At 29.5% G+C, this 14,170-nt stretch overlaps 2 protein-coding genes across 2 annotated transcripts in view; one reads left to right on the top strand and one right to left on the bottom strand.

Annotated features, from left to right (window-relative positions):
- Nucleotides 1-299, bottom strand: part of LOC104790861 (receptor-like protein kinase HERK 1) — a 9,813-nt gene extending 9,514 nt beyond the window's left edge. Inside the window, exon 1 of the mRNA XM_010516658.2 lies at nt 33-299. Coding sequence (XP_010514960.1) covers nt 33-251 — 219 coding nt within the window. The 5' untranslated portion in view covers nt 252-299. The remainder of the gene's footprint in view (nt 1-32) is intronic.
- LOC104698909 (uncharacterized protein At1g24485-like) lies at nt 5,073-7,596 on the top strand. Its single transcript, XM_010414288.1, has 6 exons — nt 5,073-5,178; nt 5,267-5,777; nt 6,048-6,577; nt 6,800-6,847; nt 7,079-7,246; nt 7,337-7,596. Exons 1-6 carry the CDS (start codon nt 5,073-5,075, stop codon nt 7,504-7,506), a joined length of 1,533 nt encoding a protein of 510 aa, XP_010412590.1. The 3' UTR covers nt 7,507-7,596.

Here is a 14,170-nt window from a genome sequence, read left to right as displayed (position 1 = left end):
GTAGAGACTCCGGTGAAGACTCTTGCCGTCTGGTAAACGTCTGAGCCTTCGCCAGCGAGGATCTCTTTGGGAGAAGTAAGCAAGTTCGAAGAGAGCTTATCAGACATGAAGACTCGACTCATTAAGGTTCCATTGCTTGATGAGCCACAGTTGATTAGGTAATTGTCTTGAGGTTTGAATCCATGGCAGATGCAAATCAAGATCGAAATCGTTGAAATCAAGATGAAAGCTCCGAACTTTACATTACCCATTTTGATTCAACAGAGGAAAACAAAACCTGAAAATGGAACAGATCCGGAAGAAAGAAATCACAAAATTAGGGTTTTTGTATTTGTTATATGAAGTTGGAAACAAAGTAAAGATGGAAACTTTCCAAGATCAAGAAAAGACCAAACTACAGAAAAAGTGAGAGAGAAACAATAAAATTTATTTACCTTTTAAGACAAGAAATCTAGTAGAAGTAACGGTCCCATGAAAGACTGATCAAGGTAATGAATAGATCAAGAAACTGATTTTTTTCTTTTTCAGATTTTGAGTGTTGGGGTTTGGGTTTGGGTTTGGGTTTGGTTTGAATAAAATATAGCAAAAACTATACTCATAAAAAGAGAATAGTTTACAGCAAAGACCAGACTGGTTACAGGATATTTTTGATTCTTTGTGTACTCTGCAAAATATGAACTCAGGACTATGAGAACAGAGAGATGAAGAAGAAAGAAGATGAAAGAAAAAAAAAATCGAATTTTTTCTGGTTGTATTTGTTTTTCTTTTTTTTGACTTTTTTTTTTCCTTTCTAATGGCTAAGGAAGGAAGAGAAATAAGGAATTTTGAGAAAATGATTAGAAACGTAAATTATTCGTCGCATTTAATATGTCAAATGCATAAAGCTGTTTTTTATTTGTGGTCGAAAATAGTAAAATACAAAAAAAAAAAATTGAAAATGGTTAGATATTTGTTTTTTATTTTATTTCAGGTGCTTTGGCTATGGTGGTGGTTTACAACAAAGTCTTTGTTTGTTATTATTTTTATTTTTCTTTGTAAATTTTTAAGATATTTTAAAAATTCCGACAATATCGATGAAGAGATCACTTGAATTCATGGAAACCTTTTTTGGGTTGTCTTCACTTTTGATAGTGAATTAAATTCTTGTCGATCTATACTTTTATAGCATTTGTTTACCTTATTCTAGAATATAACAATATTACTAATTTATATTGCATAAAAATTCTTTTTATGGTACGTTTTCCGTTTCTGAAATGTTTCGGTAGCAGAAACTCGTGGAAACACGGAAACAAACCATGGAAAAACGATTCCTAAAAATTTATGTTTGGAAATACGATAGAAATTCAGTTTCCGTTTTGGAAACACGATAAAAACTTTTTTTTAGCTTAGGAACTTAATAAATAAAATAATTTGAAAATATATATTCATAATACATATGAATATATAATATTATTAGTGTTTTAATTCAACTATTTTGATATTTATGTTTCGAATTTGTGTTGTTATAGATATTCCTTTTGGTATAGGTTTTATGTTTGTGTTTTATTATGTATATACATATATATCAAGATATATACACATACGTTTCCAAAACATTTCCATTTCTTAATTATAGAAAAAAATCGTTTTTTGTTTTCAAAACGTTTCGTCCGTTTCAGTTTCTATGTAACCTAGTTACTAATTACGTCTTTAATCTTTAGAAATCTTGGTTTTTTTTGTATTTATGCAGATCTTTTTGGGTTTGTAAGATTTTAAGAGAATGACAACATTTTAGTTTAACCACTCCATTATATATAAACCATACGGGACATGAAACATGTTATCAATTAATTAATAGGAAATAATAAGATCCCACTAATGCACCTTGTGACATTATTCTTAAATAGAATTATTACCCAACAAGACACCGCAACCAAATATATTAATATTGTTTTTAGTGGCTGGCAAAAATTGATAGATGCAATAGTGAAGTTTGAGAAATGATTTTCGTTTTTTTTTGGATTAAATAAGTAAACCAAGATTGGTGGAAGCCCATAGTAAGCATAGTAGTTGTTAGACCACGTCTATGTACATGGTTTTATCTTAGTCTTCCTCACATCTAACTAAAGCATGAATGTTAAAAATGAAAGGTTTCTACTTAGCTTTTTTATAGGTTGGGTTTGTCGGCAGCTTTGACTGTTTTCTCCTTTTTATCTTAAGATAGAGTAAAGGTAATTATACTTTCCATTTATCGGTTTCAACAGCCTGTGACCAATTTGGTATACAAATTACATAGTAGTAATCATATAAGGGCCAAAAGACTCCAAACCACAAGTTTGGAGGCCTATTTGATCCGCCACCCTGTTACAAGCTCGTGGAGAGCCGTTCTGTTCAAGAAACACTAACACTTTATATATATATTGATGTATTAAAATTTTCAAATAATGTTATATATGTCATATAGTGTATCTGTTTCTATCTTATGGTTGTATAGCGCGATACAATTAGGGCTCAGTCTATATCATACTTATCTTGGTTAAGTGGAATGTAACGGGTAAAGCTGTATACTCATAACCTTGTTGGCATATTGGCATTAGAACTACGTTACAGACGCAAAGACTAAAAATGAGTTCAGGGATAAAAATCTGGTACTTTTACGAACATGACATAACCGATAGTAATGTTGATAAAATCTGTCACTTTCATCGTTTCTCGGTTACGCGCATGCATTTCTGGAATATGAAGCATCATAATGATGGTGTGCAACTAAAAGGCGAAAATTATGAAAACTAGACGAATTCGTATGTGCGGAATGCCTTGTCGTTGAGATTGAACAGTGGGAGCTAGCTGAGGTCGTATCCATCACTGTGGCATGAATCATGAATAGTATACCATTGAATCAAAGCCTATCGACCACCAGATGTTTTGTTGAAGAGACAACCATGTCGTGTGGGATCATTTAAAAGTTTTTTTATGGACCACATTTGGAACATTACGTAGCGCCATTTAGTTAATTTATAGACCTTTATGACCACTATAAATACTAGTTATCGGTAACTATTATGTATACATTCCCATATATTTTATATTTATTTTAAAGATTATTGAGTTTTGTTTAATTTATTGACCTTTATGAGCACTAAACTAGTTATCGCCTTATCGATTACTATTATGCATGTTACTCATTGATGAATTTTCGAATTTTGAATTTTAAGTAACTGAACCATTATACCGATCGATAGATCAGGATAGACAGGGCAAATGAAGGTCCCGATCGAGTTCTATGTTCAGTCTCTTTAGGAATTAAAAAATCCGTGAACAACTTAAGAAAAGACAAAACTGCGACATTCTCCTAATATTTCTTAGTCGACGTTCGAATCCCTACACCAATTTCAACCTATGATTACCACTAATATGCGAGCAAGTCGGCTAAACACATAAAATTCCAACCATACAGATTTAAATATTCATGAATGATGACTACATTGGTATTGTACAGACGTATTTACGTGTATATATACAGTAGAACCTCTATAAATTAATATTCGGTAAATTAATAACTTCTATAAATTAATAAATTTCTCCGGTCCCAAGTTGGGACTAGTGTAATTTTGGACACTATTCGATAAAATAATAAATTAATAATTTTTTGAAAATCCCATGTAAAAATATGATCCCATCAATATCATAAATTAATAATCAAATAAACTAGTATATATATATCTAAGAAATATTAGGAGAAAATATGAATCTATTGTTGTTTGAAATATGAATCTATTGTTGTTTGTTTGTTCTTGAATAGGTTGAAATTGGTGTAGAAATATGAATCTATTGTTGTCTAATCTATTGTTGTTTGAAATATGAATCAATGCAAATATGAATCTATTGTTGTTTGAAATATGAATCTATAGTCTGGAGAAAATATGAATCTATTTCAATCTATTGAAATATGAATCTATTGTTGTCTGATTTATCCACAGTATGTACGGGTTGTTACCTAATATATATATCTAAGAAAATCTATTGAAATATGAATCTATTGTTGTTTGTTTGTTCTTGAATTTGCATTCTTGTTGGAGAGCATCTCTAATCTTTATGATTGCATCAAAAACTTCTGGTGTTGTCTTTTCAAATCGCATCTAAAAATTGTAGAGAGTTTTTGCCGCGATAATTGCTTCCTTACGTATAACTGGTTCTAAAGGTACCGTCGTATCTTCTTCAACTACATCATCACCTTGAAAAATAGTAGTATCAAATTCTTCTAAACTCTGAATTTCTGATAAAAAGTTCTCTTCATAAATTAATATTTTATTAATTTATCGATAAATTAAAACCTCTATAAATTAATAAAATTTCATGGTCCCGACCTTATCAATTTATAGAGAATCTACTATATATCAATTATAAATCGGATGAATCTGATATAAAAAACAACAACAAGAACAAAATATTGGATGAATGTGAGCTGTTTACTTTCAAAGTTTCTATTAATGGGCCCATAACAATACAAACTAACAAAATATCCACTCCACACGAAGTCAACCCCAAAATATTAGACCAAATTCACTCAATCAGATAAGTTGGACCAAACTGATCAAGTGTGAATTATTTCTTCACAAACTCAAGTTTGAATTCATTTGATATTCTCTTTTTTTTTTTTTTTTTTTTTTTTTTNCTGTTAAAAAAAAAAAATCAAATCTCCGACAAATTAGTTATCACTTGTACCTTTCCGAAAATGCATGTATTTAATAGCTAAACAGTATAGTTAAAGAGAAATACCCTAAAAATTAAATCTTTTTCAACTGAAAGCTATTAAAATGAATTTTAATTAGAGCACCAGTAAATCAATAATTATAAAGGTCAGTGACCTTCTTCGTTTCCTTACCTCATAATCATAGCATGATAAAACCAAAATTTCAGAAATCATATAGTCCATTTAGTCGTAGTCAACTATAAACACATTGTGCGAATAGACGCGTATAATAATATCACAATAAGTCAATACGTTAAGTCAACCATATATATAAATATGCAATTATAAATGATATATATAGATGCATTCGTGTATTACGCTAAGTAGCTCATTTTATATCATGGCTACGCTTCTTCTTCTCACTCTCCTCTCTCTGACCACTCATAACATTTTCTCTCGCAGAGAGTACGTACCAATTACACTAGTCTCTCCATGCATTAATCTTCGTTTTATCTTAAACTAAAGATCTCATTCGATTGTATTTTTTGGTCTCTAATCGTGTTTTTTTCTTTCTTATCTCTGGATTATTATTAGATATAAGCATCGACTGTGGAGCTTCGAGATCCTACGTGGACGCTGACAATGTAACATGGCTCGGAGACAAAGGCTTCGTCACTACGGGTGAGTCGTTCCAAATTCCGGGTAACCTTACAGAGCCGATCAACAACCTCAGATACTTCTCTTCCGGTCAAACCAACTGCTACACCAACATTCCGGCTACGAAAGGCGGGAAAACTCTCGTGAGAACGCTGTTTTACTACGGGAACTACGACAAAAAGTCGTCGCCACCGTCGTTTAACGTTGTTTACGATGGGAAACACCTTGACAATGTTGTTACTGATTCACTGTTTGTCTCGGAGGTGATATATGCTCCGGCGAGTGAGAATATCAGCGTTTGCCTTATCCGTACATCGCCTTCGGATGATCCTTTTATATCATCTATTGAAGTTTATAGTTTGGACGCTGGGATGTATGAAGATCTTGGACCTGACGAAGGTCTCATTCTCCGACAAAGATATGCGTATGGTGCCAAAGAGCTTATAGGGTAATCCAGTTAACTCTAACTAATTCAAATTAAGTTAAATCTGTTTATTGACATTTTTAAAAACCTAAAATAAAATTTTGTTTGTTTTATTTAAAGTAGACTAACATTTTGTGTGTGATACTTGTGGAGGTTTTTCTGAATTTAGTTTACGTTTATTTATATTTTAAGTTCTTAATATAGTATATGAATTATATAAAAAAAAATCATTTACATTCTCATTTGACTATTGAGTTTTCTCCCTTTTGTTGGTTTCTTGCAAATATATTGTAGCTACCCTTTAGACCCGTACGGTAGGCTATGGTTCCAGTCAAGTTCCAACGACCCAACAATCAGCGAATTAACGACCTCAGCCCCATCCATCGACAATTCTGGCGCGTCAAACAAGCCGCCCGAGATTGTAATGTCAAAGGCTTTGTCAGCAGCCAGCTTAATTCTATCAGACGACACACTACCCTTAGCGGGCTTACCGGTTTACTTGGCTCTATACTTCTCGGAGCCTCAGAGTCTAGGTCGGACTCAAACACGGTCGTTCAACATTTTCTTAGATACCAACGAAGTGGGTTCAGGCCCCATCGTACCGGTGTTCGGGAAAGTGACTCAAGTTGTCGTAAGAGATGTGGTGGCCACGTCAGTTTCCCAAGTGGTCCTTCAGTCTACAGATGACTCTACTTTACCTCCTATTATCAATGCTTTGGAGCTATATTCGATAAGTTATTGCCAAGACGGTGGCGATAATGGAGGAGGAGAAAGTGGCAGTGGTGGTGGAGGAGAAAGCGGCGATAGCAATGATAATTCGAAAGGTAAGTTTACTTTCTGACTTATAGATTATAGATATATTTAAGCATTGAAGCCTACCAGATATTATATACTTTTGAAATAAATAACTAAACTTGAACATGAAGATCTTGGTATTATCAATGTATATGTTTGGACTATGGTTTAATGGAATGAAATGAGACAAAACAAAATTACTGTATATTTTATTATATATTAAATACTACAATGTTGTTATTTGATTACAGTTATAGGTTCTGGAGGAACGGAAACACGAACGAACAATGCAGTGGGAGGTTTGTACTCGCGAACTATATCCATTTTTATCTGATGGTTATTTTTAATTGATTGGTTCAATTTGTTTCGATGAAAGATTATACTAACTACTGATTTGTTGACACTATCACTATTAACCAGACATTTAAATAGATATTATCCCTTTTGTTTTGTTTGCAGTGATTTTGAATATAAATACAATTGTTGGTTAATAAAAACCATTTTGACTCCTTGGCATCACGACGTTTTAGGTGGGGGAAACAATGTTAGACGGAAGAAGAAAAACAAATTACCACTCATTCTTGGCCTTACGTTCGCCTCCGTGTTTGTGGCTCTCTCGTCAGCGTTTGCGGCTATTTTCTTAAGAAAACGTACACACGCTAAGCCACAGTCCAACACGCTACCAACCACGTCCCGAGGTACATAATCTTGATGGGAAAAAATTATACATATTTATCTATTGTATTTGACCACTTAAGTATATTTTTGGGGCTGTCTTATTTCTTAAGGGCCTGGAAAAGTGACAGGGATATCACCTTTAGTTGGACAGCAATTGGAGAGGGATGCAAGCCAACCAGGACATGATGACCCGGGTATGTATGATATCGATGAGCTAATTGGCGTAAACGATTCATATGTCGTTCATCAAGATGATCATCATCAACATGGACCAGTTTAGTCGCTGACGACCTGGAATATATGATACTTAAAAGTTTAAATTTGTCGATGCTAAATTGTCACGTGAATATCTCTCAATCCCAAAGAAACACTGTAGTCATATATATATATATATATATATATATAGGAGTGTCAAAATGGGTAACCCGACCCGACCCATACCATATGGGTTGGAGGTTTTCGTGGGCGGGTTCAACCCGACCCATTTATTATAATGGGTTGAGTTTATATACCCAAACCCAATAATATAAAACCAATGGCTAAATGGGTTATATGGGTTACCTATATATAAAGAAAATAAAATAAAATAATTAATATTAAATTCATAACATATTATATAAAATAGAATTATAGAACCAACCAAAGTTTTCAAGCTTAAAAAAATAATATATAGATATTAAAATAGAAAAAACATACTAAAATCCGAAAGCCAAAAATCCATAAGACCAAAATAATAAGTCATTTTTAATTTAAAATAAAAACCATTCTTAATTTAAAATTAAAAAAACACTTGAATCTTCTTTAGATGATCCAATCAGATTCTACATATTAATATCTACATATTAGTTGCAAAAAGAAGATATTTTACATATTAATATATACATATTATATTATATATTATATATATATATATTAATTTTGTTTTTTTCTGATTAACCCATGGGTAACCCATAACCCTAATGGGATTACCCCGTTAAACCCACAAACCCATTGGACGAACCCATCAATACCCATTTATTTATATGGGTATAAAAACTTAACTCATACCCGTTAAAATAATAGACAAACAGGGTAAACCCATGGGTTTCTACCCATTTTGACATCCCTATATATATATATATATATTCTTTTTTTTCAATTTAAATGATGAATTTGAAATCTTCCATCTCCTCCTCGTCAATCTTTATTGTATCCTTATTTTAAAAATTTATTCAAATATGTGCAGTATTACTATTTGGAAAGGATACAATAATTAAAAATAATATCAAAACGGAAAATAAAATTAACAATAAAAAATAATAAAAAAAGAGGGGAAAGAAAAATTAACAAAGAAAATTTGACAAAAAAAAAGACCCCAAGAAAACTTAGGAAGGAAATAAAATTAGATTGTTAAATGTTAATTTACTACTCTTGTTTATATATTAGTGCAGCTCCATCCTTCAATATATAAAATTAGGGGCTCTGTCGCTTAAGAGCCTATGACAATGTCTACCAAGAAGGCACCATATCTTTGTTTTTTCTCATTGCCAAAAGGTTTGGATTTGGATTGTTCTATCTATACAATTAATTGGGAAGCACATTTAGAAAAAAAAAAAAAACATAACATATATCCATGTTGCCAAACAAACCACTTACCTACACAATTAAAAAAAAAAACAAAAACAAAAAATATATCTTTACTTATCCTATTAAACACGTTGTGACTAAGAAGATGAATTCTAAATCCATATCCAAACATATATATTCCAGTAATTGAGGTTTGCGTATAGGGATAATATAAAATTGAATAAATAATTTAAGGAAAATAGAATTAATTCTACAAAACACAAAAATAGGAACTAATCTGTGCCAGCAATTATAATGTTACGAATCTTTAAATTCAATAATAACAATAATTAATTACACATTCCACATAATTAGTACTTACCATAACAATAACAACAATAATTATATGTAATTCCTTAAATCTTTCATATGGCGATTTTAAAAATCTAATCATATATAAATTCGTTTAGATACTAATCATAAACTCAAAATTCCAAATTAAAAAAGAATATTACCTAATATGCAAATCAAGATTGTATCATTATCTACATATACTTCGATTAACTTTACGATATTCCTATTTTTACTAAATATATTAATTACGAACACGTTAAAATCTAAAATTTGAAATTTAGTTTAGAAAATCTTCAAAGTAGTTATTCACATAATATTCAAATCATCCTAAATTTAGGAACTTACAAAAATTTGTTGTTAAGAATTTTATTCAGAAAATATAGGGTTTCATTTGAATATATAAAAAAATTAGGATAATAAATTCTAAAGAAAATTCTGAAACCGACGAACCTATCCTATAAATATGGTCATCGTGTGAATTAATGATCTATATAATGTATCACTATCAATTCACACAAAACTATCAGATCCCTTCTCAAGAACCAAAAAATACTCTCAATAGAGATATAATATGAAATATGAAGGACCAGCAACTAGCAGTAAAATCGTCAAACATTTCAATACATCTTCACGTGTTAGAAGATACTCCATATGCAGAAACAATACACTACACATTTCGGTGAACCCTTTCTAAATTGTATGTTTCTTATAATAACTTACTAACGCTATATATTTTTATGTTGTTTGTTTACAGGGAATAAAAATGAATCTTGAAGTGAAAAAGACAATTGATTACAGCTTGTGAAGGTTAATTACACTTATGCAATATCTTACGAACCAACAACATAATTAGTTTTTAATTATTTTTCTTCATTACTACTGTGGTTTTAATTAGTTTTTGTTCTTTGTGTTTAGTTTATAACTCATCCATCATTATCATTTGCGATTAGAACTGATTGCTAAATCATTTGTTAAAACACTACTTATTATAACTTAATCATGTCATATGATATGTATTTAGATCTGTATTTAGCAATCACAACTATGGTAACAATCTTTTGAGATCTTGAAGAAGAATGGAGTGACGGACTCGCAACAGAGAAGAGTAAGTTAATTACTCAATTCTTTCTTCTTACCATGCATCAATTTTTATGTAAACCATTATCTTTCTTTTTTAATTCAAGAATTTGTGTCTTATTTGGTGTTGAACAACAAAGGTGTTAACATCAACATAAGGATGGTTCATAAGGTAAACGTGAGTTTTGTTATTTTAATATGAGGTTTCATAAACTGCATACTTTTATTGACATTCTTTTGGGTTGGAAATCATACAAGTGACACCAAAGACCAACGACGAAACTAATGAGGCCGCTTCGGAAGCACACAAATTTACTGCCACCGAGGTCTAAGATGCAGCCGGTTCCTAGAGGCTGATGCCAATCAAAAAGAAAGAACGATTTCTCCTTTACTCTCTTTGTTTGTTTTTTTTTCGTTTGTGACATATCAAACATAATACTATAAAAATATGAAAGTAAATGTTTGTTTAGCCAAACTTAGAATTCTTCACTTCTACTCCAATTAGTACGCGTGGGTTTGAATCGCTTACATATTTCCTTCTTCTTATTTTTTTTTGGAAGAAACATATTTCCTTATCTATGGGAATAAAATATATAATCTAAAATATATAAATTAATTTGTATCAAAATAGACATATCCAATTATTCTTTTTGTCTATAAACATATAAATGATTTTGTCTCAAAATAGACATATTTCCTTATCTATGTGAATAAAATATATCCACATTTTCGTTACTATTTTTTTTCTTTTTAATATTCTTATTTATAACAAAAACATATCCAATTATTCTTTTTGTCTAACATGAACCAAAAACAAATTCAAAACTAAACTAATATAAGTTTGAATTATAAAAGTTAATAATATTATAGGCAATTCTCATAAGTTCAAATCACAATATCTCTCTTACTAGGCCTGGGTATATGAATAATCTGTTCGGGCTAGGATATTAACCGTTCGGATTCGGATAAACCGGTTTAGGAAAATATAATCCATTGGATAATTTTAGAGTTTCGGTTTGAGTTCGGTTTGGACACTCTCGGGTTTTTGTTGGTTTGGATTACAAATTTTAGAACCCGATTACTACCCGAACTACCGGGTACCAAAAAAAATTCTTAAATTAGTTAAATTTAAATAATTTTAACTAAATTATCACATATGTAACAAATATTTTTTTGGATATTTTAATTATTTTAGGTATTTAGGTATAAAACTAATTGATATATTCAAAATGATAAAATTTTGGATAATTAAATTATATCAGTGCTAAATATTATTAATATTGTAGATAATTCTATATTTTTGGGTTTTATGGGTACCTGTTTGGATAGCGGATATTACCCTAACCCGAACCCAAACCCATGGGTTTAGCAATATAGAACCCAAAAGAATTATTTAGGTATACCTGAACCCAACCCTGAACCGGTCATTTGGGGTCGGGTTTTGAATTGCGTATCCGAGTACGATTTTTTTTCCAGCCGTATCTTTTACATATTTCTTTATATGTTGGACTAAAATATATAATCTCAAATGGGAATTAAAACCAGGATTATGAGATGTAAAAACATTTCATATATGGGACGAAATGAGTTTCTGTCCCGAAATAGTCATACCACCTTTCTGTTACTATATTTGTTTTTTTTTTCATGTAGTGTTCTTTACTTAACTGCTACGAATTATGAATATGAATTTAATAACATTATTAAAAAATACATTTATAAACATATGTAATATAATGCAAATTTAACTTTTAAAACGTATGTAATATAATGCAAATTTAATATAATAACAAATTTAACTTTTAAAATTAACACCCGCACATATGTGCGGGTCGGTCACTAGTTTTAAACTAAACTAGGAGATATCCCGTGTTTAAAGCACGGATCAACATTTATAAAAAAAAACTATTATAATAATAAAAACTATTGTTATATATTTTTTTAAAAGTTATGTTGTTTGAGAGAATATTTATTTTTAATTGTTCTGTAAATCGATTAGTCTTTTTGAATACTAATTATTTTAGAATTTCATAGTATTTTATTTTTGACGTATATTACAGTTTTATATTGTTTGTTTGTTGTATTTGCATCATTATTTTGGAAAATATGAAGTAAAAATTTTAATATTATAATTGGTAAAAATTATTGATTTATCATCTATATAAATTTATTTTTACTAACCGGCAATGTAGAAATTAAAACACACATTTTTTATAGATTGAGTAATATATCTCCGTTTTAAAAAATTCAAATCACAACATATGCAGAAAAAATCAGCATTTTATTAATCATAAGTATTATTTGAAAATTCCAAACAATTTGTAAATAAAAGAAAATAAAGATGATAGGAGTATCATAATTTGAAATCTTAACAAAATCTTCGAAATTTAGTTATTAAAAATAATTTTATTGTGTACTTAGATAGAAAATCCTACTTTTTGAAATTCTGATTGGTTTATATTTTTTTTTTAAAATATTTAGTAATTTTCGTCCATAATTTATTATAGAGAGAAAATATTTTTTTTCTAGATTTTTTTTATATTTGATCTGTCAGCGTTTTTGAGTTTTTTTTTTTAAATTATATTTATTTAATTGATTAACTAAGCTTAATTAAGTTTTCCTAATGGCAATTGAATGTAATTTTTTACACATTTTAAGGTTATTTTCATATTTGTACTTCCCAATTAATATAGTAGGATAAATTATTTAAAATTTAATGATATAAAATGTTTCTAATAACAGTGGATTTTAAAATATTTTTCTAAATTATTAATTTAATAGGATTAAAATTTTGGTGAACACATAGAGGTTTATGTAAGAGGGAGTATAATTTTTTAATAAGTGTCATTGTCTCAACTCTCCTAATCTAATACTTTAAAAATATTTTATTACATTTTTTTTTTCATTTATATGGAATCATTGTTGCAACTTGTAAATGTTTGTTAAAGTTAACATATTATTTTGCTTGGTAGAGAAAAATATTAAATTGTATGCTCGGATATGAATTATTCTCAAAATTTATTCTGTTTATATGACAGTTTGATCAAATCAACAATATCATAATATAGTCCTTAAACGCATTTTACTTTTACGTAAATTTTACAATTGGTATTCCTCGATAATAGGTACTAGATTAGTACCCGTGCTATAGCACGGGTTAAAATTTATTTTATACAACAAATTTAAATATTTTTATTTGATATATTTTTTAGCATTAAACAATATCATCATATAACCTTGATATTTTACATTTAAACCGAATTATAAGTTTATAACTTATTTTATTATAAAACTAACTACATTTTAATTGGTAAATAATAATAGAATATGTAAATAAGATATGCATCTGTTTCTGAGGAAAGAAGTACATATAACTTTAAATTGTGATATGATATTTAAATTGTACATATTATAAATAATAAATTTTAGATATGATATTTATTAAAATGGCAAGGGTTTATTATTAAACCCTATAAATTTTGATTACCAAGTGAACCCTATAAATCTCGATTATCAAGCGAACCCTATCAATAGATCTCGAATCTCGATTATCAAGCAAACTCGTAAAGGTAAATTACACAAATGATACACTTAAATACAACTACAATGATTAATGTTTTAATTTTATAACCAATTAATGACTCATATATCTATTATATAGACTAAAAAAATTATGTACTGACTGGACTCATATATTTATTATAAAAAATTGTGTAGACTATGTGTAAGCGGTATTTTTAATTTTAAATATTTTTGGCTGTCGAAGGGGTCTACAGAGTTAATCCTATTTAAAGCGGGAGATATTTAAATTTGTTAAATCTCCTTAAACATTATATAGAAGTAGGGGTATATATTGTTAGGTAAGATCGAAATATTGTTTAGTTTAACAAAAATTACAGTTTTTATGTTTAGGGTTACCGAACTCGGAAGATTTCTCGAGTTAAAATATTTTGTTTCATTTGTGTATATCA

Source organism: Camelina sativa, chromosome 6 (assembly GCF_000633955.1).
Source record: "Camelina sativa cultivar DH55 chromosome 6, Cs, whole genome shotgun sequence".
Classification (NCBI taxonomy): domain Eukaryota; kingdom Viridiplantae; phylum Streptophyta; class Magnoliopsida; order Brassicales; family Brassicaceae; genus Camelina; species Camelina sativa.
Note: the sequence above shows the minus strand (reverse complement) of the source record. Positions and strands in the feature narration are given on the sequence as shown.

Coding starts and splice junctions, on each gene's coding strand:
- LOC104698909 (XM_010414288.1), top strand. CDS start 5,073: ATGGCTACGCTTCTTCTTCTCACTCTCCTCTCTCTGACCACTCATAAC. Junction 5,778..6,047: donor GGTGCCAAAGAGCTTATAGG/GTAATCCAGTTA, acceptor AATATATTGTAG/CTACCCTTTAGACCCGTACG. Junction 7,247..7,336: donor GCTACCAACCACGTCCCGAG/GTACATAATCTT, acceptor TTATTTCTTAAG/GGCCTGGAAAAGTGACAGGG.